The sequence below is a fragment of the Cynara cardunculus genome (genome assembly GCF_001531365.2).
Source record: "Cynara cardunculus var. scolymus isolate 2C chromosome LG 12, CcrdV1, whole genome shotgun sequence".
Classification (NCBI taxonomy): Eukaryota; Viridiplantae; Streptophyta; class Magnoliopsida; order Asterales; family Asteraceae; genus Cynara; species Cynara cardunculus.
The window spans coordinates 37,073,719-37,098,799 of record NC_037539.1 but is presented as its reverse complement, the minus strand read 5'-3'; the positions used below and the strand labels follow the sequence as shown (position 1 = coordinate 37,098,799).

Here is a 25,081-nt window from a genome sequence, read left to right as displayed (position 1 = left end):
TACAGTTGCACATTTCACGAATAAAATCGTATTATAGCATTGATACCGACAAATAATAAAATAAAACATTAAATCAAGATGTATTTGGCTACATTGCATGAATACCTTTCGAGTATATTGATTTTTTAAATTCATATGGGATTTCATAGTGATTTTAATAATAATTATTTAGATTAAACAAATATTTGTTTCTAAAAAAAATGAATTGATTTTCGGTAGATCATAAGAATTGCAAAAAGAAAAGAAAATCAATTTTTTGCTATTTTATAATCATATTTAATTGGTTTTTAAGTTTTTTTTTTAATTTTAGTTATTGACATGTATCTTGGATTAAAACCACCTAATTGTTATTAATTTTGAATCATTGTTTGTTATTATTAGTTAGATAAGTTCATTTGCATTAAACTTAGGTGGTGTTTGTTTTTTAAGATGTGCTGAGGTTTGAAGTTTTATTTTACTTCTGATTAATAAAAGGTGGTGTTGAAATCTGAATCAATAAAACTGTTTGTTTTTGTAAACTGATAAATGTCTGAATTTGTTTAAATTATTTATTTTATTCATTAGAAAATTATAATGTTAAATTTATATAGTTTCACATATTTATTCATTATCATTACGAAATTTACATCTAAATCATATAATTAGCATTCATTTAAACAAAAAAAATCATTAATAGTATTTAACACATTTATATTATATTAAAAATACATTAATTGAGACTGGTGATGATTGATTTGGAGTATTGATTGAAAGAAATGATCGATTAGGTTTGAGAAACGTTGTTGCTAAGAGTTTTGAGAACAATAAGAGACAAATAAGAGATTGGTTTACCTCTTCTCAGATAAGAGGTGAACAAGACATAAATATCTCTGAAAAATTAGAAAAAATAAACAGTCTGAATGACCCTATCGCTTAATTAATCAGACATAAGAGACTAATAAGAGGGTTTTTTTTTTTTTGAAAAAACAAACAAGGTTTTATTATTTACTTAAGCATGATTAATTAGCTTATAACATTGAAATATTTATTTAGTTAATATAATTATATTAATATTATTTATTTATTTAAGACACTGATTTATTTTAGACCATTTAAATCAGACTATTATATTATTATTATATAGAAATTAGAAAAGTATTCGTGCAATGCATCGAGACACATTTTCATTTTAATGTTTCATTTTATTTTTTTATCCATGTCGATATAATACGATTTTATGTGGTTTTGAGAAAGTGATAATGTTTTTATTTTTAAATAAAATATAAATTTGAAAATATCATATGAAGTTTTCAAAAAATATATCAATATTAATATCAAATTAACTATCTAAAAGTTCTTGTTTGTATATGTTTTTTAATTAAATTTTTTATTATAATTTAATGTAACGTAACGAAGTAACTTAATTTAGGTTTAATATACAATTTTTTATAAAGATAATAATTAAGTATTCTGTTAGAACTCAATATTTATCTTAATTATATTTTAGATTTTTGATATTTTATAATGAGATGTTTATTCTTTATTTGATTGTATTTATCCGCAATTAGTTACACGAATTCAAACATAGAGCTTTAATAAGTTGTACTTATGCATAATTTATTTGTAATATTAAATTTTAAGTAATATACATCAATAAACAATACTTTATGCATAAAAAATAATTTTAAGAATTTTTGTCAAATGTTTTATAATATAGTATAGATTATAATTGATTTTTTTAAATGTTTATTTAATTTCTTAAATTTATTATTCTACACAATATTGAAATGTTTATATAATTTATAAATCATCCATATCTTACAAATAAATAAATAATTTATTTTTGTACATAATAAATATTCCAAAATAAACAAGGAATTTAAGATAAATATGCTTGAAATTTTCTAATTTGTTAATTATTTTTGGAAATTATTTTTCCAACCCTTACCTTTTGGCCTACTGCCAAAAAAAAACTTAAAAAATGTGTATTAAATTATCCAAATTTGATATCATCTCTTGGTCTGATGTCAAAATCATTAATATTATCTATCTTTTTATAGATAATTAATCATAAGATATTGAAAGGATTTTGTCAAACGGATGCAAATAACCCTAAGCTTTGTATGAACTTAAATAATCCATGTTATTCCCTTACTATCTGGAAATCCAATAGATTGAGTGATTAATTTCTAAAATTGAAATACTGATAAATTATTGTCAACAAAATGTAAACATGCAAAAATCCAATATTGTTATGATAATAAACTTTCATGCATAAAAAATGATTATAGATCACGATTCATTGATTTAGAAAATCATATATTCTTCATTATTTATTACCATAAGATAGGTTTGGAAAAATACAAGCAAATATGTAAAAACCATCAAAATATATTGACCCTAAAAGTCAACTGTTAAGGTACAAGTAAATACCTTGAAATTTTTGAGACGACACATCAATCACAACCTTCATAGATAATATCGTTAACTAGAATCCCCTAGAGCTACTGGACGTCCTGAAAAGGAAAATCAAAAGTATTCATTATCATGTACTTCCCAAACTAATCATATGGTGGAATGAAACTCACTCGATAACAACAAGATGATTGAATTAAAACAAAATAAATATTTTAAAATAATTATATTCTCAACCCACTACTCAAAACTCTTCAAACTAATTATTTCCTAAATCTTCAACTTCGCTTAAATATATTTTCTTCTGTAATTGAAATCATTGTATTCTCAACCTACTACCCGAAAATTTGAAGTCCGGGCCCCGTGGATACGATCTCGATATATTACCACTGTATTACTTGTAGCTATCACAGTGTCGGTATATGCTTGCATCGTCACTGTGGGAACATTGTGCCCACTGTGTGGACATACACGTTTTCCCTCTGTCACTAACTATTCATCTTCTTTTGGAAAAAAATATGTAATAATACCAATTTATTACTGAAGAATGAAAAACCAGTTATGTTCACTATTAAGATATTAAACTATTTGTGTTATATGTTATACGTTGTATTTTAACTTTTTATTCTTATTAAGAAATTAATCACGAGAGATTACGAAACATTCATTTAACGATGCAAATGTTATATTGTTGTTATTTGAATCTTGTTTATAACTATTTTACACTTCCACACTTTTAAGGTTTTATTTTTTTTACTTAATAAGTAATGTAATCAGTAGGAGATCTATAAATTTTGGTGATGAAGGTCGTAATATCAGTAACTTTTGTTAGATCAAATATTATTGATCCGAGATCACATTTCTAAGAGGTGGAATAGAATAACCCGGTTGAAGCGTAATGATCATACGTCTGTAATGCATTGTCTGTCCCATAACGGGTCTCATTCTTCTAGCCTTTCCCTGAAGTCGATGACTATTCATCTCGATTACCTTGACAACAAGAAGAGTTCGACCCAATGCTTTATTACTGTCCTAGTTGATCCTGATTGATTAAAGTCAGCATAGTCAACAAAAGTCAATCTTGTGCTTAATTGTAGTTTGACTATACTATTAGTCAATCACATAAATGTCATTGATTATTGAATTACATTGTTACCTGGTTGAAACTGAGATTAACAATTGGTATCAGAGCAGAAGATCAACAATTTGAAGCCATTTCAGACACAAAGTTGCAAGTTATTGTTGTTTTATTCATTCAAACTGGAATTAACAACCCTAATAATTAAGAATAAATATTTCAGAGTTAAAATTAAATATGTAAGTTATTTCAATTTAAATGACGGGGGTAGTTTTTTTTTTTATAAAGATAATGATGCGGTATTCTGTCATAATAGTATGACTCAATAATTATTCTGTATGCAAATGCATTTATTAGCTGGTTTTATAAAGTTCAAAGACCTTTTATAAAATTATATATATCCATCAATTATTTGTAAGCTTTCAGATTTAAAATATCATGTATTACTAAACAATACTGATACTAAATTACTAATTAAATCTTTTATCTAATAGCTTATAATATACTAGTTGTGTACCCCGTTCAATGCAGTGGGAGCTGTGAATTTTAACGATTTTGAAGTTTCACTGATTTTATTAGAGAAGATTAACGATGATATAAGTTACACTTGGTCTTCACATATTAATACAATGTGAATAAATAAAAGTTATGATTGCAATTACAGTCTATCGATGAAAAAAATTGTATGACAGTTTAAAATCCAATATATTTATAATCCAACATATTTAAACGACTCCACAAATGTGTTCGATTTACACAAGAGCAAAGAATCAAGAGATCGAGAACGAGACTGAGAGTTCAAGAGCAATTGAATGAGAGAACTTTTAATAACTCATGGTAAATATCAGTTTGAATCTCATCTTGGAGGATGAAGAGAAGACTAGAGGTATGAGAGGGTGAAGACATGAGTGAAAAATATCAAAAATATTTTGGGAATATGAAAAGAAAATGTAATAATGTGCATTGGTAACTTGCACTATATGTTATTTTAATTGTAGATTAACAGATTTTAAGACTAAATGCATAAAGTAGTAATACTTAATGCATTACGAGTTGTTTTAAAGAATTTTAAGACTTTGTCCATAAATGTATAGTACTTTATGCATTAAAAATTGTTTTTAAAATTTTTAATAAATCTGATTTATAAGGTAGTATAAATTATAAATAAATATATAGAAAATTATATAATCCTATAAAACAACATTAAAACAAATAAAATAATAAAAATATTTAGGTCAACAACATTGAATTTTTTTTTCTTCTTTTAAAAACTTATGGACTTAATTGGAATTATCCTAAAATTGGGGGTCAAGCCAAAAAATTGAGGGGGGTCAAAACACATTATATGTTAATAAAATATAAAATTGATTATATAAAAACAATTGTTTTCTATATTTAAGCAACATCATGAGCATAACCGAACAAAATCATATCTAAGGAGTTGTTTAACAGTTGTTGAATGATTTGGTACATGATGATTAAATGGTCAGAATGATTAAGATGCTCATATTATATAGTACAAAATGAAATATAATTGTTTATAATAAAAATAGGGCGTTTAATGGTTTAGGAAGACCAAAGATACAAAATCGTTCAGGGGCTGTTTGGCAATTGCTGAATAGTTTGGTGCAGAATGATTAAGTGGTTATAATGATTAACAAGCTCTCATGATATAGTGCAAAATGAAATATAATTGTTTGGTAATTGTGTACAATGAAATTAGGGCTCTTAATGGTTAAGGGAGATCCATGATACAAAATCATTCAGAGGGTTTTAGAACTATTAAAAGACAGATTTTTTTTTTGCCAAACAAAATTCACCTCTTAACGATTCAGATGTTGCCTATTAATGAAACTATTAGAAAGTAAACAAACAACTCCTCAGAGTGTTTTAGAACTTTTAAAAGGTATATATTTTTTTTGATAAACACGATTCACCTCTTAAAAATTTAGAGGTTTACTCTTAATAAACAAAGAACCCCCTTGTGGTGTTTTGTTTTTGTGAAGACCTCCATCTCAATAGTCAATACCTATTGATCCATAGGTAGAAGGGCTAAAGTAGCATTACCACTGAAGTATAAGTAGGTAAACTGTAAATATGAAATTTCTTCTTTTGCCCACTTTTCATCCCTTCAAAACGTTAAATGTCTCTTTTTAGTCCCTCCATCCTTTTCTGGCCCTTCATAAACAGAGTTTTACTCGAATCGACCAAACAAGAAGCAAACTAGGAAAACCCTTTTACCGCTCGGGGGGGTTTTAACAACGGTTTAAGGAAACCCGCATAATTTGAACCGTTCGAATTGAAAATTCAGTGAATTTCATAGAAAACTTTGGAGTTTTGAAGGCGTAGAAGCAGAATTCAGTGAATTTCATAGAAAACTTTGGAGTTTTGAAGGCGTAGAAGCAGAATGGATCGAATCGACACAGTGAAAGAGTTGCCTTTCCGGGTCGGGTTCACCGGTCACAGCGGCCATATTCGAATCGAGCCGCTACCTCCTGTTCAACAGTCCAGCCCCATTAACTCGCTACCGGAGTTTATACTTGTTAGTGCTTTATCTTGCTGATATGCTGTTTATGTTATCTTTCTAAATTTAAATCTTTTCTGTGGTTTTGTTGATTTTCCAGAAGGGGAATGGAACACCCTCTATATGATATAATGCCATATTGTGTCATTATGCTGAATGGAAATCTTGTTTGGTTTCTGAAATTCAACAAATTTCACAAAATGGACTGTAACTGTGGAAAAGAGAGAAGTAATCACCTCATCTTTTTCACCAACTGGCCTTTGGCCCAATGGAATTAGCCTATCTCTACCATCAAACTACAATGATTCTTTATGACAATGGTTTATTGATAAATTTATGGTTGGATGCCAAAAGAATCATCTCCTGAAGTCACAAGTTTTTTCTTATGGTCTTTAGAATGAATAGAGTAGTAATAGGATCTTTTAGTAAACTATATTAAGATTCAATTGGATCTGAATTATACCTTCATCACAATTTATACTTTTGTTTGGAATGTTTTGAAATTTAGTTCATAATCTAATACAGTGAGGGAAGATATTCCTGAAACTGCCATACAATCTTAGTTGGGACTTGGAACAACAATCTATTTAATGACATCATTGATTGTTCATTCCGTTTCAGTTGCGTTCAGTGGGTGAATTTGCTAGTATTATGGTTTTTTTCCTCTAATGTAGCAACTTTACTGGTTGATATAAGTCATATAACATGACATCATCAGTGTTTACTGAAAATATACATGGCCAAAAGAATTTGGCAAATTGCAACTGATAGATGGTGTTACCAAATTTGAATTTAATCTAAATAAAGCTTACAGTAAGAACTAAAAAGAGGCAAAATAGCTATAGAGAAAACAAAGTATGATATGCTTTGTATACAAATGTTATATTATAGATATGCATCAACGCAAAGCTTAATAATGTCTTGATAGCATTGATCATAAAGAATCTAGAAAAAATACATGTTCGGTTACAAAACAATATATTTTTTTGGTTAAAACTGAAACTGAAGGGGAGAGTTGGCTTTCAATCGTCTCGGTTTGGTTTTGTCCACCTGGGTTTTTTTTGGTTCAGTCTGGGTTTCAACTTACACACCCGCAGTTCGAACATAAACTTTTGGCTTGTTTTGAGTTGAACATTAACTGGTTATCATGCTGATGTGGTGAGTGATGTGGTATCCAACTCAGTATTATTTGCTGACGTGGTTAGTGACATGAATTTTTTTAATCTAAAATTAGTCATGATAACCAGTTAATGCTCCAACCGGTTACCCAGGTACTTAAATGTTTAAAACTTTACATCTTAGGTACCAAAATGGAAGTTCTGAAAGTACGTTACCCAAAATAGGAATCAAGTTAAAGTACGCTACCTTTTCATACAATTTGCCTGTCCTGATATGCCATTAGCATTCTGTATTATTGTTTGAGGTAATAAAGAAGTGGTTTTGTCAAAGACTAACATTACAATGTTGCCAAATACTTGACTCGTATTACAAGTTGGCATGCCATTATCTCTTGGTATCTCTTATCATTTCATCTTTCTTAGTGGTGGTTAATGATTTTTGAAGATCTCAAGTGTTTTAATTTGACCATTGTTTTGAATGTTTGATCTGAATTTGGTTGTTTTCTTATATGCTGATCCTCCATCCCACTGATATTGATTAGAGAAATTTTTTAGCGTTGAAAATTTTGTTTATCAATTGGATATTTTGCTTCTCTATGTTGTAGTTTCCTTTGAGTGACTCTCAGACTTAAGTTTTATATTTGAAAAAATGTGGCCTGTGAGTATATGCATATATTGTTTTGAATCATAAACAATAGTTTATGACCGTTGATAGGTGATTCAGACTTATTAGTTGCGTTAAAACACTAGCACCTCTTACTTTTTTGTCATGTAACACCTATGCTTTATGTTTCCAGCCACCTGCATTTGCTAGGGAAACACCAGAATCAATCAAAACGCTTGTTGAGGATAAATATCTCCTCCCAAGATTGGATCCTGATGAATTTTCTGCCGAAAACTCTGGAAGGCAGTGGGAGTTTGAGTGGTTTGATCAAGCAAAAATTCACTTAGAGCCAACATTGCCACGCTCTGTTGTAGTACCTGCATGGGAATTACCATTTAGACGGCCAGAGCGTGCATCAGAGCTTGAGAAATGGGAACCTGCATCTGTGCAGGTAGCTAATGCTGATGTCTGTACTGTGCACTGTTTTTAGATTTGTAAAAAGCTACTGCATGCAATGTTAAAACTCAATATTATTCTTTAAGGTAAATAGAGTGGAGTACTTAAGATATTCATAGTATTCTCTATGTATTTATAATTGTACTCTAATTCTATACATTTAATTGGACAAGGTTTATCAACTCTGCTTATTCCAGTAACCGCCTTGAAATGTATAAAGTTGCGTCATGCATGAATGTCACTTAAAAATTGATTTTCCTTGGTAAAGGTGTTCTAAATACCCTTCTTTGAAATGTTTTCACTTTTGGAGGGACATCCCTGTATTTTTACTTTCAAGTGGTGGAGAAAAGGAAAAGGGAGATCATAATCAATTCGAGTAAGAAAATTTTAAAGATGTTGCTATTATTTGGGGATTTCTAGAGAAAGAAACTGAAGCAATCTCATTTGGATGGATGGAGTAATACCTATTTGAGATTGAGGGGCATCATGAACATGAAATTGGTCCCTTACATTTTCAGGGAGTTGACTTATTATGATCACTTTTAGGTTGATGTGTCAGAACTCATGGTAGAAGCGGAGAATTCTATTGGTGTGCGCATTAGTGGACCTCCAAAGGATTTTGTGAAGGGAAGCATTAACAACCGTCCTTTTCGTCCAGGTGGTTTGGACGATTCTCAATCCATGGGAAGGACTTTTCCTGAGGGTGCTTCAAATGGTGAATGGGTACGGGAAGTGCTGAATGGTGCTCCTGCCCAAGTCATCCCTCCTAGTTTTAAAGAAGGAATGGATCTCGGAGAGCTCAAGGTTTGTTGCCTAAGATATGATATCATTAGTTACTTTGTGTATGCATGTTCTTATTTATGTTGTTTAACTTTTGAAGGGACATCCATGTTCTTGGATTATTCATGAAGATCAGAGTGTGCCCAAGACAACATCTGAGGTAAAGCTGGTCAGATATTCATTTGATCATGAATCCCGTTTTCAAGCTGGTGGAATAAAGTCGCATTATTTTCCACAAATATGCCCACACTTGAATATTGAGTGTGTAACGAGTTACTTTTAACTTACCATTACTTTGATGTAGATTAAGAAATCATCAGGACATTAAAATGGCAATGAAGTACTATAATAATATCACATTTGAAACTTAAAACAAAAAAACATTTCCTTCAATTTTGTAAATTTGAGAAGCAGAAGGTTTAAGTCTCAAAACCAAAATTGAATTTTTTTTTTTTTTTTGGATGGATGGAGTGATATTTATGTTCTCATTCTTTCAAGTTAATATCTTGTTACCTCTGCAGAGTACTTTATCTGTCCAGTTTGATGACTTATTTAAAAGAGCTTGGGAAGAGGATGTTACGGAACTAGCCATTGATGGTATGTCCAATTCAACTCTCCTGGGGTTATTCTTCCCTTCCTTTTCCTAGTGGAGTTCTTTAGTCTTTTGAATGGCTATTCTTTGGTTGACTTCTAATGAAGATTTAGATGATATAAAAAAAGTATAATTATTTAAGCGCTCCTATGTGAACATGCCAACAAGCAACATAAAACACACTACAACCATCTGTGGAGACAAAAATTATTTTTATGTAAGTTCCCCTATGCTAACATGCCGACAAGCAACATAAAACACACTATAACCGTCAATGGAGGCAAAAAGGCTCAGATCCAAGCCTGGAAGTATTCTCCTCTGGGTTTGATTAAATTGGCAGGGTACAGTAAGGGTAGCAGAGACATAAGCTATAGATACAAGCTTATCATGGCTTCATGTCATTGCTTTGCTTTCCACTTCTGGATTGCCAAATCACTGATATATTTGCTTATTCTTGCAATGAAATATGATAGCGGTGGAGAATTTCTCGTATGATCAACGTAGATAGGTTTGGGCATCACATTCTAGTGCTGTTTCAGAGTTCATGCCTGTATCTACATGTAGCTTTTCCCAACTCAATTCCATTCCAATTTCTTCAGCTAAAAAAATAAATAGACCAAAGTAGTGTTTCTATTTACGCCTAATATTAATATTAACATTTTTTTTGTGTGTGTATGTGTGTTTGGGGGGGGGGATTGGAAATTCCTACCATGATTCTAAATAACTCGTAATGGCCTCATAATGGCGCGTTATGGCGTCAAGGCTTGGCTTTGTTGCAACGTTAACCCATGTGGCTCCACTCTAAGGCTTGGCTTGCATTGTAACGTGTTATGACGCATTACGATGTCTTATTTTGTAAGGTGTGGGTTTTTTTTAAATATAACTTGAGTGATAAATGATAATGATGTATGAGACCTAAAACTTAAATAAACATAAAAAAGAAACTTAAAAACTAAAACCCTAAATAGGTAAATACTTACTCTCATTCCCGTACATGAAGAGTCGAACAAGAATTTTTGAAAATTGAAGACAATAGTGAGTAGAGATTCAAGAGATTTAATCCCGATTTTGCACTCTTGATATCATTTTTTTATAAGCTCTATATATTTGGTATTAATGGTTCTTTCTTTTTCAGTTTTATTACTTTTTATGAATTTAATTTGTTCTACAGTCTCGTTCAAAACACTGACACGCACAAGTATGTGTGTATCTATCTGTCTATAATATATATGTGTGTATATATATATATATAATTATATATGTGTGTGTGTGCCGCCTTAGGGTACGCCTTGAAAAATGCCGTGACCTCACCATATACACGTAAGTCTTGAGGCTTGACCTCGCTGCCACACCCTGCCTCACGTCGTTTAGAACATTGATTCTTACTTATATTGTGAAACTCTGAATTTCAAATGAGGTGTAATTGATTGTTTGTTGGTTGGGTTGGTGATTAGAATAGAAAGATCTATAAGCTACACATATCTTTGCCACTTGAATGAATAGCCAATACTTCTTAAACCACTGTGAATATGGTTCATGAGAGTTATATGACTTGCTTGTACATCCATCTAATGTTCAGTGATTATGATGAAATTTCCTCGGTATTGATTTGTATGAATAACATGTCAAAGCTAAATAATGTTGATAATTAAAATTGTAGATGGAAGAACTCTTATGCTGTAGATTTATGTATGTAAAACCAAAGACATGCTCTAAATTTTGTAGGTTGCTCTCATCTTTTTTTCATCTGTATTACGAGCGTCTATGTTTGAGAGGCTAATAACATTACTGGCCATGTAGGAGAAACATCAGAGTTAGAAATTGAAGTAATCGAGGCCGGATCTCCCAAGTCCATTTCACCGGAAGTTGAAAACAAGTCAGATCTTCCTGTTGGTGCACTTGACTCTGAATCATCTGTTATAGATCAGATTTTGTCAACTGGATCTGAAGGATTGGGTAAAGGATTGGATGATTCTGGTGATGGTGGTCGACAACAACCAAATGAGGCAAAGGATGATTCTAGTGATGGAGGTCGACAACAACCAGAGGCAAAAGTATCTTCCCATAAGAGTTCACCATTCTTGCGTGTTCTTGTTGATGCTTTTGCTTAGTGGGTGCATTTGTTTTGCAGGTCTGGGCTGTTACTGGAGGTAGTGATGGGATTGCAGACCATTTTGATGAACTTGTTCCTGACATGGCATTGGATTTCCCTTTTGAACTAGATGCATTTCAAAAGGAGGTAACAGTAGTTTGTTATTAAATTTAATATTAAAGTTTTATACCATAATTCATCATTTTAGGCCGACTATAATTTACTAATGATTTCAAGATAAGTAATAACCACCATGACAGTCTTGATAATATGGCTAGAACTCCTTATATTACATTACTTTGATAATGGTCGTAAAATTAGTTGGAATGACCGCTATTGCTTTTTGTAAAGTTTTGATGCATAATGTTTCCACAGTTGTGAAGCATCTGCTTTTTCTTTGTTTTCTTGGGTATCTCAAGTTTCTTTGGTCTTGAACTTCACTTTGGTGTAGTGGAAATAACATACATTTTCCAATCCTACAATGCTGATCTAGTAATGGAAACCACTTCATTGATATCAGCTATCTTCCAATTGGTGGTTACAGCCCAACTTTATAGGGGCAAATTGATGGCAAGATCTCTCTAGTTGTAGATGGCGAGTTATGGTCCAATTGCTAATTACATAATGCATATACACACATGCTTACTCTTCTTATTGGGTTTTTTTTATGAACACAAATGTGCATGGATTATACGTGGCTTCCTTATGCTTCTATTTAACATTTTTGTTTCACATGAACTTTCCAAATACAAATTCTAATCATCGACCCTGTCTAAGAGACTACTTTGGATCAAAATCAGGTTTATTAACACTATGCCAGATGCATAGAAAAGAGCGTCTCAAGAGGATAAATATTCTTAAAATTGCAAGTGATCCAAAGTGGATGATAGTTTTCCATTAAGCATCACTAGCTATACCAAGTTAGGCCTTCTCCAATGTTGCCTCAAAAACTCTAAACTTGGAGTTTTTTGAGTAAAATTCCATCTCCAATCAACATGCTAAATTTGGAGGGATGATTAGTAACACTCTGAATTTGGAGTAACACAATCCAATATTCATGGCTCTGAAAAATTAATTTTTATTTTAACCCTTTTGGTTATTGAACTTTTATTTTATACGCTTATCGTATTCTGATTAATTCACGTAGACTCGCTGCTGAGTTCTTCATTCACCTGACTTTTCCTGATCCGGCCACTGACTTTAGTTGATCGAGAGCTTTGTTCAGTTGCCAACTAGACTTAACRAAGTTCAAATCACTCTCTAGTTGGCAATACAATAGGTAGAGTGATGAAAAAATTGTTATACATAAAAAGTAAACAGTATCATACACAAAATCTATCATCTCTTATACCCTAGGTAATGCTACATAGTCGGGCTATGGTAATTGAGAGATTCGGTTAGTTGTAATAACTAAAAAGCGTAGTCGTGGGCTGGGGTAGGTGTCAGTCGGTTAGTCAAAGTTGTTGGGCTAGGGTAGTACAAAAGCAGGTGGGCAACATTTTTGATAATTGGAGTTAAGTGCATACTGTGGGAGAGATCTCAACCTCTTGAAAGCTGAAAAATAGTGGTGCGCATCATTCTGATATCGTTTCATTCTCTCAATTCTTATAGAAACTACATACCTGATCATCAAAGTGTTCATCGATTGGTATCAGAGCAGCATGATCTACGAGATGAGTAGATGACAATGAGCGTTTCATCAAGAATTGACAAAATCGAGGGGAGTTTAGGGATGATGCAGGCCATAGTCGGTTTCTTTGAAGAAGATGTACAAGTTGTAATGAAGCAGACAGAGCTGTTACTCAAGATGCAGGAAACGAGATTTAGGAAGAAGTTGCCGCAATCGGAAGAAGAGAAGTTGTAGATTCTTCCAGAGGGACGATAGGGACTAGATGGGGTTCTGCGATCCAGGGAAGAAGATTGGAGATACCGTTATTTGAGGGAGTGGATTCCGACTGTTGCGTGATGTGTGCTGAAAGGTACTTTGTGTTGGACCGATTAACTGAAGAGGAGAAGATTGAAGTCCTCGTAACTTGTTTTGAGGGCACCGGTTCCAATGGGAGAACCAGTGCCAACCATTAACGAGGTGGAACGAACTCTAGGCTATGCTGTTATGATAGTTTAGGATGGCGGTTGGTGGAAGTTTTAGTGAGGCATTTTTGGGCCTGAGACGGGACCGAGAATGAAGATATAAAGAAATTTGTGGCTTGAACTAAAATTAAATGTTGCGCCATCGGCACTCTATCACGCTGTAGGACCCCCACCATTTCTCCTCTGCTGCCGGCAACTTCAAGGCGTAAAAAAATTAACTTGAAAAGTAAACTGAACTTTAACATTGATTAGAAAAGATATATTACAACCTTAAAATACAACAAAGCTACAGAAAGTACAATGAAACGGAAGTACACAATATTACAACCAGAATAGAATCAAATTAAAAGGAATTATGACCAAATCTAAAGAGAAACTCAAAACATTTGAGGATATTAATGTAATATTAGCAATTAATTGTGTATATATAACTTTATTTTGTCTAAAAAGTTCAGAGTACATTTTCAAGTTTAGAATGGGAATGTTCTCTTGTTACTCCAAATTTGGAGTACATTGGAAAAGACTTGGATCCCAGTGAAAAGTTAGTTGGTTGGTTTGGATACACTATTACATCTTATGTTATGAATGAGATGCCTATTTTATATATTTATTTACCTTATTAAAACAATGGATATTTTTTTGCTGTGTGATTACAGGCTATATATTATCTTGAGAAGGGGGAATCGGTTTTTGTTGCAGCTCATACATCCGCAGGAAAGACTGTTGTTGCAGAGTATGCCTTTGCACTAGCATCAAAGGTATGGCATCTCTCTGTATCAAGCCATTACTCAATGTTTTTATGTCATTGCAGGCTTTTATTATTATTATATTATTATTATTATTATTATTATTATTATTATTATTATTATTATTTGTTCTTGTTATTTTTTTCTCCACTCCTAAATTCTTCTTCTTTGTTTTATTTCATTTCTCTTTCCTTCCTGGGACAAAAAGAATTCACATAATCATTTTCTCAAAATCTTCTCTTTCGTTTCTCTTGTCGTCGGTCTTCACAGAAACAACCTCTCTACTCCTAAGGGTGGTGATACCTTGTGTGGGATTTTTTGGGTTCATTTGATTTGGATTGGTTTTTATGTGAACCAGAATTCCAGAAGTAATTAACTTCTATTGTAGATGGGTCTTGTATTAATTATTATGTACTCATTTATGAAATCTCCTGAATAAAGATGCTTTTTGTGTCATCCTTTTTGCTTCTTGTCCATTTTCCTAGGCTTTAATTTGCTTAAAGTAACTGATGCTTGTCTTATGCAGCACTGCACGAGAGCAGTATATACTGCTCCCATCAAAACAATCAGCAACCAAAAGTACAGGGATTTTTCTGGAAAGTTTGATGTTGGTCTTCTCACTGGGGATGTTAGCTTGAGGCCAGAGGCTTCCTGCCTCATCATGACAACTGAGATATTAAGATCAATGCTTTACAGGGGCGCTGATATCATACGTGACATTGAATGGGTAAACCGAGTAATATTATGCTGTAACTTGTTTCGTTTTGGCGATATAGTTATTTTGTTAATCAAATTTTTTTATTCACTGGTGTCTCTTACCTTTTTTTTGATAATACATATGAGGGTTAATTGTATTGGTTGGATTTCTATTCCTGGTGTGTAGGTTATATTTGATGAAGTGCATTATGTAAATGATGTTGAAAGAGGGGTTGTTTGGGAAGAGGTTATCATCATGCTTCCAAGGCATATCAATTTTGTTCTCCTCTCTGCCACGGTAATTCTGTTTACATATAAGCACATAAATTTAAGAGTTCCTATACAAAATATTGATTATTTGTTATCTAGCTTATTATCAATTTTATTTCAACAAGAAACATAGAACTGGAAATTTTGGAGTTCAGGGATACAGAATAAATAAGTTTGTTAACCTTTGACATAGAAATCTCTGTTTTGGTGTTAAATTTGAGTGGGGATTACTATTTTCTTTTGTATTTGCAGGTACCTAATACAATTGAATTTGCCGATTGGATTGGCAGGACAAAGCAAAAGCAAATCCGTGTAACTGGGTAAATTTATTACAATCAGAAATGGGACACTATAAAGCTTTACGCTCTCTGTCATATTTTCAACTTTTGCACCTTTAATTTATTTTTTTGTAATATGTATGGACAACAGCATCCCACTATAAGAAACTGACTGGAAGACAGGAAGAGTAATAATGCAGATTTTAAGAAAATTGTTGTCAGGAATTTATGTATCGTCCCACAATTTGGGTGCACTTCTGATTAAGAAATCTCTATCCTAGTACTTCCATACTTGATTTTGACAATATTTTTATTGTAATACTATTTCCATAGCCTAGAGCAATTATTGACTTTTTTGTCTACAAGGAAAACAATTCCTATTGGTTTTGGATTTAAAAGCAATCCATTTGACACTCAAGGCCAAGTATGGGATCTCTTTTCTATTTTCCTTTATGGGGGGTGGGCAGTGGGGGAGGGGATAGGGGTGGAGTGAGTGTTATCGCTGATTATGTTCAACCTCTGCCTCATAATAATTGTCATAGTTTGACTTATTTTTCTGTGAAATCAGAACTACCCAAATTCAGAATTAGAATGAAATCTTTGACTTTTGTAACACCAATATTTGCAAGAACATATTCTACATTTTATCCCCTCCAGAATTTTTTTGGGAGGGGGGGGGGGAGGGGATGGTACCCCAAATGGATAGTTTCAAGTAAGAGGATCTATGATTCAGAAGGGGGTGAGGTCGAGGATGACATAACACATTGCATATGGACCGGGTGGATAAAGTGGGGGGCTGCCATGGGGGTGCTGTGTGACAAGAAGGTCCCCCTAAAACTGAAGGAATTTTTTTACCAAGTAGCCATTAGACTAGCTATATTATATGGGTCGCATTGTTGGGCAACAAGGATGGCCCATGAAAGGAAGTTGGAGGTTGCAGAAATGAGGATGCTTAGATGGGCCTGTGGGCGGACCATGCATGATAGGATCTTGAACGAGGTCTACTGGGTGGTGCTGGGAGTTGCGCCCATCACAGAATAGTTGAGGCAGGGAAGATTGTGGTGGTTTGGCCATGTACATAGGAGGCAGAGGAGGGTAGAAATTGTGATGGTCGACGGAGTGAGGAAGGGCATGCCGAGGACTTGGGATGAGCAGGTGACGTTAGAATGACGACTTCAGGTATTTCCGAGGGCATGAGCTCTGATAGGAGCTGTGATGCAAGATTAGGGTAGCAGACTAGGGGTGGGGTCTGTTTTAGCTCCCTTAGATGGGAGGAAAGGATCTGGAAAAAGTAGAGGTTGGGCGTAGGATTAGTGAGCCGGCAGTTAGACCCCCTGATCTCTAGGTTAAGGTAGGTGTGTGTAGCCCTTCCTACCTGGGTTACATTTTTGTGGCCTTGCTTCTGTTTGTCTGTTTTTTTTGCTTGTTTGTTATTTTTTTGGTTGCTTACCTCTAACTAGTATGGTAGCATTGTAATCTGCAGCACTGCCTTTCTTGTCTTCAAGTTCTTCTTTCTGAATGTTCTGTTATGTTCTTTTTCCGCATTTTCCCCCATACTATGCACAAGCCCCCCCTCCAAGTGGAAAACACATAAACCCAGTGAACCAACTGTATGTTTGTGGTTCTACCAATCCTACAGGTTACACTGTAAACTTACTTATCTATCTATTCTTTAAATTTTTCTGACAGGACTACCAAGAGGCCAGTCCCGTTAGAGCACTGCCTTTTTTATTCTGGAGAACTCTACAAAATCTGTGAACTCGAGAAGTTTATACCCCAGGGACTGAAAGCAGCTAAAGATGTCTATAAGAGAAAAAATATGGGCACCCCAGTTGGTGGTGGTTCTGGAACATATCCATCACTTCCAGCAGCTCATGCCAGTGTCCACTCTCAAAAACCCAACAGTTTTATGAGGGGAAAACAAAACAGGCAATCTGGTCCCCAGAACTTGGGGAACTTTGTTGGTGCTGGTCGGGGCAATCAAAACTACAGTGGTGGAAACAACAATTGGGGTTCAAGAATATCAGAAAAATCTCTGTGGTTGTCACTCATTAATAAGCTGTCAAAGACATCCCTTTTACCTGTACGTAAGAATGCTTCAATGCTCATATTGAAATCTGTGTAGGATCTACATGAACTCATCATTTATCATTATTCATTCTGCTTCATGGATTTCCATACTTGAAATGGTTTGTTTAAGAAGTGGCTCTGATGAATCTACTAGTATGAGTGTTCAGGCAGTTCCCCTTTTGTGGCTAATTGGAAATAAATTACATGTTTTCCTTTTTTGCATTTTGTGCTCATCATTACATGAGTTGCAATGCATTTGTGCTATGGCATATTTATCTATTTTTGCAATATAGTATAGTTTTCTATTTTTATATCTGTTACCGAATGGTTATCTGACTTGCAAAGGTCTTGATGTGTTGTTATAGGTGGTGATATTTTGCTTCTCGAAGAATCGCTGTGACAAATCAGCCGATAATCTGCGTGAAACTGACCTCACAAGTCGTTCTGAGAAGAGTGAAATTCGCATTTTCTGTGACAAAGCATTTTCGCGGCTAAAGGGATCTGACAGGAACCTACCACAGGTTTTGTACATGCATATATATATACATACATACATACATACATACATACATACATACATACATAATACAAGTTATTTAAATCAATGTTAACACCAGGCTTACTAGAATTAAATGTGCTATTTTTTGTGCACCATAGATTGTCAGAGTCCAAGGTCTTCTTCACAGAGGGATTGGTGTACATCATGCCGGCCTGCTCCCAATAGTCAAGGAAGTAGTTGAAATGCTTTTCTGTCGTGGCGTTATTAAGGCAAGTTATTTATACCGCTGCTGGCCATAAGTAAGATGTGCACTTTAAGATTCCCAACTGTGGATGCGTAATCAATTACTTAGATTTTATTTCTCATACTTTTTTATTTGGTAGTAACATTCATAGGTTTTTACTGATAGTTGAAAATGCAGTGTTGGTTTGGTAACATAGTTGAAGTTTCCTCATGTTCAATTAGCATTTGTTTATTCATTGGCTGTTTTATTGATGTTTTTTTTTCATGAACCTATTTCTTTTTCTGTTCTGTAGATTTTATTTTCGACTGAGACATTTGCAATGGGGGTTAATGCGCCAGCTAGAACGGTGAGTCATCATTGATGGCACTGCTTTTGTTACGTGTTTGAGTTTTGCAGCTTTATTTCTTGTATGCATGTTTCTAAAAGTCTTTCTACCAGCCTTATCACCAACTTGAAAATGCATCGTGGCAGGTTGTTTTTGATACCGTAAGGAAGTTTGATGGAAAGGAATTTAGACAGTTACTACCTGGAGAATACACACAGATGGCTGGCCGTGCTGGTAGGAGAGGGCTTGATAATATTGGTACTGTTCTTGTGATGTGTCGTGATGAAATCCCAGAAGAGAGTGATTTGAAGCTTGTCATAACTGGCAGTGCAACCAGGCTTGAATCTCAGTTTCGGTTGACATATATCATGATATTGCATCTCCTTCGTGTTGAAGAATTGAAGGTATTGGTTTCATTTATATTTACTTAATAGATATGCTCACCTGATCATAGTATAATATGATTAGTGTTAACACCAAGTGTGTTACATTTTAGGTCATCTAATAATCAAGTAAAAACCAATCAGGCCTTGTAAAGTTGGGTCAATCGCATATTTATATGATTTCAGAATACCCTTAAAGGTGGAAACTTGTTTAAAAGAATTGTTGGGTCAGCCTACTTTTCTGATGTCAAATGAGATTTCATTTGGCCTTTACACTTTTGATGTGAAATTGATATATATACTCGGAGTACCATATTCCCAATATTCTAGAATGTAGTACTGCCACCTTACACCTAACCATGCAAAGTTGCAAACCACCTTCCTAACTAATAATTTAAAAAACATAAAGATGCAAACGTCATCTGTCATCCACTAAGCGTAAATAATGTAGGGTTGCGATTCCATCACCAAAATTGCTGGTAATTATGATTCTTGGAATACGTTGCCATATGATATAAGATATTATGGTCTCAGATTTTTGTCATGTATATTTGTGCTGTTGGGATTTTCAGAAGATTGTTAAATATTCTTAGGAGATAAGGTCTCCACCTAAAACAGACCTTCCTCTTTGTTTCTTATTTTATGATAATGCCAATGCAAATGTTTGAATCTATAACCTTGCTGCAGTGAGAAGTGTTGAGAACATAGAGAAACTTTTATGCTTTTTAATTTTGGTAAGCTGCCAAAAGGTCTGTTATCTAATATTGGCTGAACAATTTAGGTGGAGGACATGCTGAAAAGAAGTTTTGCTGAATTTCATGCTCAGAAAAAACTGCCAGAGCAACAGCAATTGTTGATGCGAAAGCTTTCTCAGCCTACAAAAGTTATCGAGTAAACACTTTGTCATCCCGATCAGATTCAATACGATTTTACTTTTCAAAGATTGTTTTCTTATAAACAGTAATTGTTTTATGTAGGTGCATAAAGGGTGAGCCAGCAATTGAGGATTACTATGGATGGTACTTGGAGGCTGAGATGTACAGCAACCAGATAACTGAGACTATTATGCAGTCTTCAGTTTGTCAGCCTTTTCTTATGCCAGGAAGAGTGGTGGTTGTGAAATCACAATCTGTGAGTTCTTTCTCATCTCCATTCTCTCACATCTTATTTGAGATTGTTTTTGGAGACTTTTTTCTTTCCTATTGGAGGATTATCTCGGTGAACAAATTGTCTGTTATGCTTAATATCTTCAGTTCGAAAAGCTACTTCAGATAGTTTTTCAATAAGCTCTAGGATCTTTTTCACCTTTTTTTTTCCAATTATGCCTCTTATATTTTCAAACCGAGTAATTTTTCAAGATATCCTTTAAAGTCATTTTACATTATCGTCTAGCTTTTCAGCTAACTGTAGCTTATCCAACAGCTTAGCTGAAACAGCCAGCTTTTCAGCTAACATCCAACTTATGAGCCAACAACTAGCTGAAACAGCTAGCTTTTGAACTTGCTCTTTAGCTGTTTACCAAACATTAACAATACTTACAGTTTCCAGAGTTTATGTAATTGACAGGGAGAGGACCACTTACTAGGAGTTATCTTAAAGGCACCTTCCTCCTCCAATAATAAACAATACATCGTTATGATGCTTACACCATCTTTACCAGCTACATTACAAAGTTCCTCAAGTGGTGATGCTTCACAAAAGAAAACAACTGCTGGTATCCAGATATTAATACCAAAATCAAAACGTGGTATGGATGACGATTATTATTCTTCTGCCACCGCACGCAAGGGAACAGGTGTTGTCAACATTAAAATGCCCCACCGTGGTAGTGCTGCTGGGGCTAATTATGAGGTCCGAGAAATTGATACTAAAGAATTCTTATCTATATGCAATGCCAAGATTAAGATCGATCAAGTTGGGCTTTTGGAAAATGATAGCAATGCAGCTTATTCCAAAACGGTACAAAATCTTTTAGATAAGAAATCCAATGGAAACAAGTACCCTCCAGCCCTCGATCCACTTAAAGGTATATATTTTCGCATCTTCCTTTTTTTCATTTTACGCATGAAAAGGTGTTTAACGTTAATGATTTCCAGTGCTGTTTTACACTAAAGTTAACAGCTGAGGTGACTCGAACTGGTGACGACTTAGAGGTCTTACTAGTTGAACTACCCCCCAAGGGGTATTTGTTTATTTTATTGCAGTTTGTTGCTTGTGGTTTTCCTTCAAATTATTATGAACTTTAATGTCAGATTTGAAGCTGAAAGACTTGAATCTAGTGGAAGTTTACTACAGATGGAATAACCTATTGCAAAAGATGTCAGAAAACAAGTGCCACAATTGTGTTAAGTTGGGGGAGCACATAAAAATAGCTAGAGAGATAAGGAAGTATAAAGAGGAAGTTAATGCACTAAAATTTCAAATGTCGGATGAAGCACTTAAGCAGATGCCTGATTTTCAGGGTCGTGTACGTACAGTATCACCTTTTTCTTATTCCGTTTAACATTATACTTTGTTACATTGTGGGGTGGGATTTTGCAGATTGATGTCCTCAAGGAGATTGGCTGTATAGATACAGACCTTGTGGTTCAGATCAAAGGCCGGGTTGCCTGTGAGATGAATTCGGGAGAGGAATTGATATGCACAGAGTGCTTATTTGAGAACCAGTTGGATGATTTGGAACCAGAAGAAGCTGTGGCGTTGATGTCGGCTTTTGTATTTCAGCAGAGGAACGCTTCTGAACCTTCTCTTACTCCGAGAATGTCACAAGCTAAACAAAGGTCTCTCTCTCAGATGTTTAAGTTTTTCTGCTCTTGATGCACATAAAGTGAAAATGTTAAACGACCTAAAACGAATTGGAACTCAGAATGCAATCAACTCTCTTAGCATGCCCTCTTTTTTCATCATATTTTTGTCATCTTATTTGATCATAATTTACAACGTGATGCAGGTTGCACGATACAGCTATCAAACTTGGCGAGCTTCAAGCACATTTCAAAATACAGATTGACCCTCATGAGTATGCTCGAGAGAATCTCAAGTTTGGACTTGTTGAAGTCGTTTATGAATGGGCAAAGGTTCTCTCTCTCTCTCTCTCTCACATGCACACACATTTTCACACACAAATAACGAACGAATAGCATGCATGCACATACATACATCTTCTTTTTGTTAACCATGGGTGTCTAGGCCAACTTGCACGCACCTTGACTAATCCCATGGGGCCCTAAAGATAAGGGCGAGGAAAATCCCCAATGGCCCTGCCGAGACTCGAACTAGCAACCTATAATAGGGAGCCCCATGACATAACTACATCTTTGTTGCATGTTTATATGGAATGAATGTGTGCGTTTGGGATGCAGGGTACTCCATTTGCGGATATATGTGAACTGACTGATGTCCCTGAAGGGCTTATCGTAAGAACCATCGTGCGGCTGGATGAAACATGTCGTGAATTCAAAAACGCTGCAGCCATCATGGGTAACTCTGCGTTATGCAAGAAAATGGAAGCCGCTTCAAATGCCATAAAACGCGATATTGTTTTTGCTGCTAGTTTGTACATTACTGGCTTGTAGGAACTTTTTGGTCATTTTATTTCATTTAGGAACCTTGTGTGTATCATTAGGTTGAGTACATTGACAATGTTAAGTTAGTAACCAAAATAGTGTAACCTTGTACGTTTTTTAACTCGAATTTTAAAATAACTTAAACAAACTATGCTTTTGTTTCTACTTCGGAATTTGTTAAATTAGAAAATTGGTTTCTTTTTGGTGCAATTTACTGCATTTTCTCAAAATCCATTGAACAATATTAAGTATCATAATTGTACTTTGGTTTTCTGAATTATTTTTTAAGTTTCCTTTTTTTTTTATTAACCTGGATATCCAACCTGCTATGCGAGTCGATTAATCCCAGAGCGATCACCTGCTTTGCAGATAGTCTTGAGTCATCGTATTTAAACCTTTGTGGCCACAAGAGGATTTTTATTCCTCCTTGGATTTGAACTTGACCTTTGGAGCCAAGCTCAAACCAATCAGTCACAAACCAAAAAGCCTAGAGAATGGACCACATTTTTCGAACCGGAGATCAAGACTTGACTTCTATTAGATCGGATGAAACCGTCCAAACTTTGGGTTCGGATCCGAACTGGTCCAAACTTTTTCCAGACTACATGGATCTGGCCGAGATGGTACTCGATTTCACAATCATGATCCCTTAATAATTACATTCATGGTTTTCGTCTCATATTCAATTTCGTTTAATCAAATAAATAATTTAAGTTCTTATGGTCCAAATCATGAGATACAAGTAAGATCTCAACCACTGGACCTAGCTTCAAATCATATATTAGTATGGAGTCACCGCATTTGAACCTCCTTAACCACAAGAGGATTTTTTATTCCTCCTTGGATTCGAACCTGTAACCTCCAGGTATTTTCCTTGTTCAAACTTACTGAAATTAGTTATGAATAGGAGGTGATGTGCTAGATATTGTATCTTTACAACACTAAGTGGTAACTTGTACGGAAATACATGTGTCCACGCTATTGCATTTTTTATGTAATAAAATGGTAGGAACCAAACTAAGTAGCTTGTCAACCTAAAAAAAGAGGCGTCGTGGATGGCATACTCGTATTCTACATCGATATATATTTTAGGTTGCAAGATCTCAAGGTAAAAGATATATATTTTATGGAACAACAAATCTCTTTACTTAAATAAACTTTCTCTGGTGTACTTCCCAAGTCATTCAAGTTGATGTGTTTTAACTGACTTATCTCTAAGTCCACTACACTTTAACACTTTAACAAGTGATCAACTTGTCAATGGTTGTCATTTTTTTTATTTATAAACTCAAATGAAATAACGGAACATCATTATTAAAAAACAATGTCATCATTCCTTTGGTTTGTTATCTTTATCTCTAAAGGACCACTACAATAGCAACGAACGAATCAAAAAAAAAAAAAATGTTAGAAAATAGTCTCATTAAAATTAAAGATACCAAAAGAAGAACAAAGCCAATTTACAACACCACCACTAATAAAAGTCAGGGAAATTTATTAAAATAGTCATTTTTCAAGGTTGGTTTCACCTCTTAGTCATTTTCTTTTCAAATTTACCAAAATAGTCATAGGTCCACCAAAATCCACATCTGCAATTGTGGACCTAACTAAAAGACAAAAAAAAAATACACTTTCTACCCAGTCCGCAAACAAGTTTACATTTTTCACCCCAGGTCCACAAAAAAATTTACATTTCTCACCCAGGTCTGCAAAAAAATTACATTTTTCATCCAGATCCGCAAAAAAAAAAATTACCGACCTAGGGGCATTTTAGTAAACCTTGTAAAGTAGTGACTAAAAGGTGAAATCAACCCGTAAAAATGGCTATTTTAATTAATTTCCCACAAAAATCACAAAATAGATGACAACCAAAATCAAATGATAAAGAAACCAAGAATTACATAAATTGATAAAAATGAAAGAACAAAAATTGCATACTTAGGGGGTGTTTGGATAAGCTTATTTAAGTGACTTATTGACTTATTTCAGTTTGGTACCGGAGATAAGTTAAAACGGAGTGTTTGGGTAAAAAAAAAAAAAAGTGCTTATACCGGTACCAAACCGGTAATAAGTTGTTTTTGATAAGTTAATCCATAGTAACTTATGAAAATTGACTTATTACCGATTTACCATTTTAACCCTGTCTAACCCTAATCGATCACGTCTCCAAAATCGATCAGATCTCCAATACGTTTCTCCAAAATCGATCCTTCTCATCGATCTCTTCTCCAGGTATCGATCTCTTCTCTTCTCCAAAATCGATCCTTCTCATCGA

General features: G+C 34.1%; 1 protein-coding gene across 2 annotated transcripts; it reads left to right on the top strand.

Moving 5' to 3' along the window:
- The first annotated feature begins 5,717 nt into the window (after nt 1-5,717).
- Nucleotides 5,718-22,951, top strand: LOC112523373 (DExH-box ATP-dependent RNA helicase DExH11). Of its 2 annotated transcripts, XM_025132951.1 has the most exons (23): nt 5,718-6,014; nt 7,912-8,169; nt 8,721-8,978; nt 9,055-9,114; nt 9,476-9,551; nt 11,347-11,600; nt 11,678-11,785; nt 14,386-14,487; nt 15,002-15,202; nt 15,359-15,469; nt 15,694-15,761; nt 17,409-17,802; nt 18,155-18,310; nt 18,447-18,557; nt 18,825-18,878; nt 19,004-19,261; nt 20,022-20,131; nt 20,218-20,371; nt 20,807-21,266; nt 21,493-21,707; nt 21,782-22,020; nt 22,191-22,317; nt 22,603-22,951. In XM_025132951.1, the coding sequence occupies exons 1-23, from the start codon at nt 5,880-5,882 to the stop codon at nt 22,813-22,815; spliced, it is 4,122 nt and encodes a 1,373-aa protein (XP_024988719.1). In that variant the 5' UTR covers nt 5,718-5,879; the 3' UTR covers nt 22,816-22,951. The 2 variants fall into 2 exon arrangements, with proteins under 2 accessions (XP_024988719.1, XP_024988720.1); XM_025132952.1 differs by lacking the exons at nt 21,493-21,707; nt 22,191-22,317; nt 22,603-22,951 and having other exon boundaries at nt 21,782-21,985.
- The last annotated feature ends 2,130 nt before the right edge of the window (nt 22,952-25,081 follow it).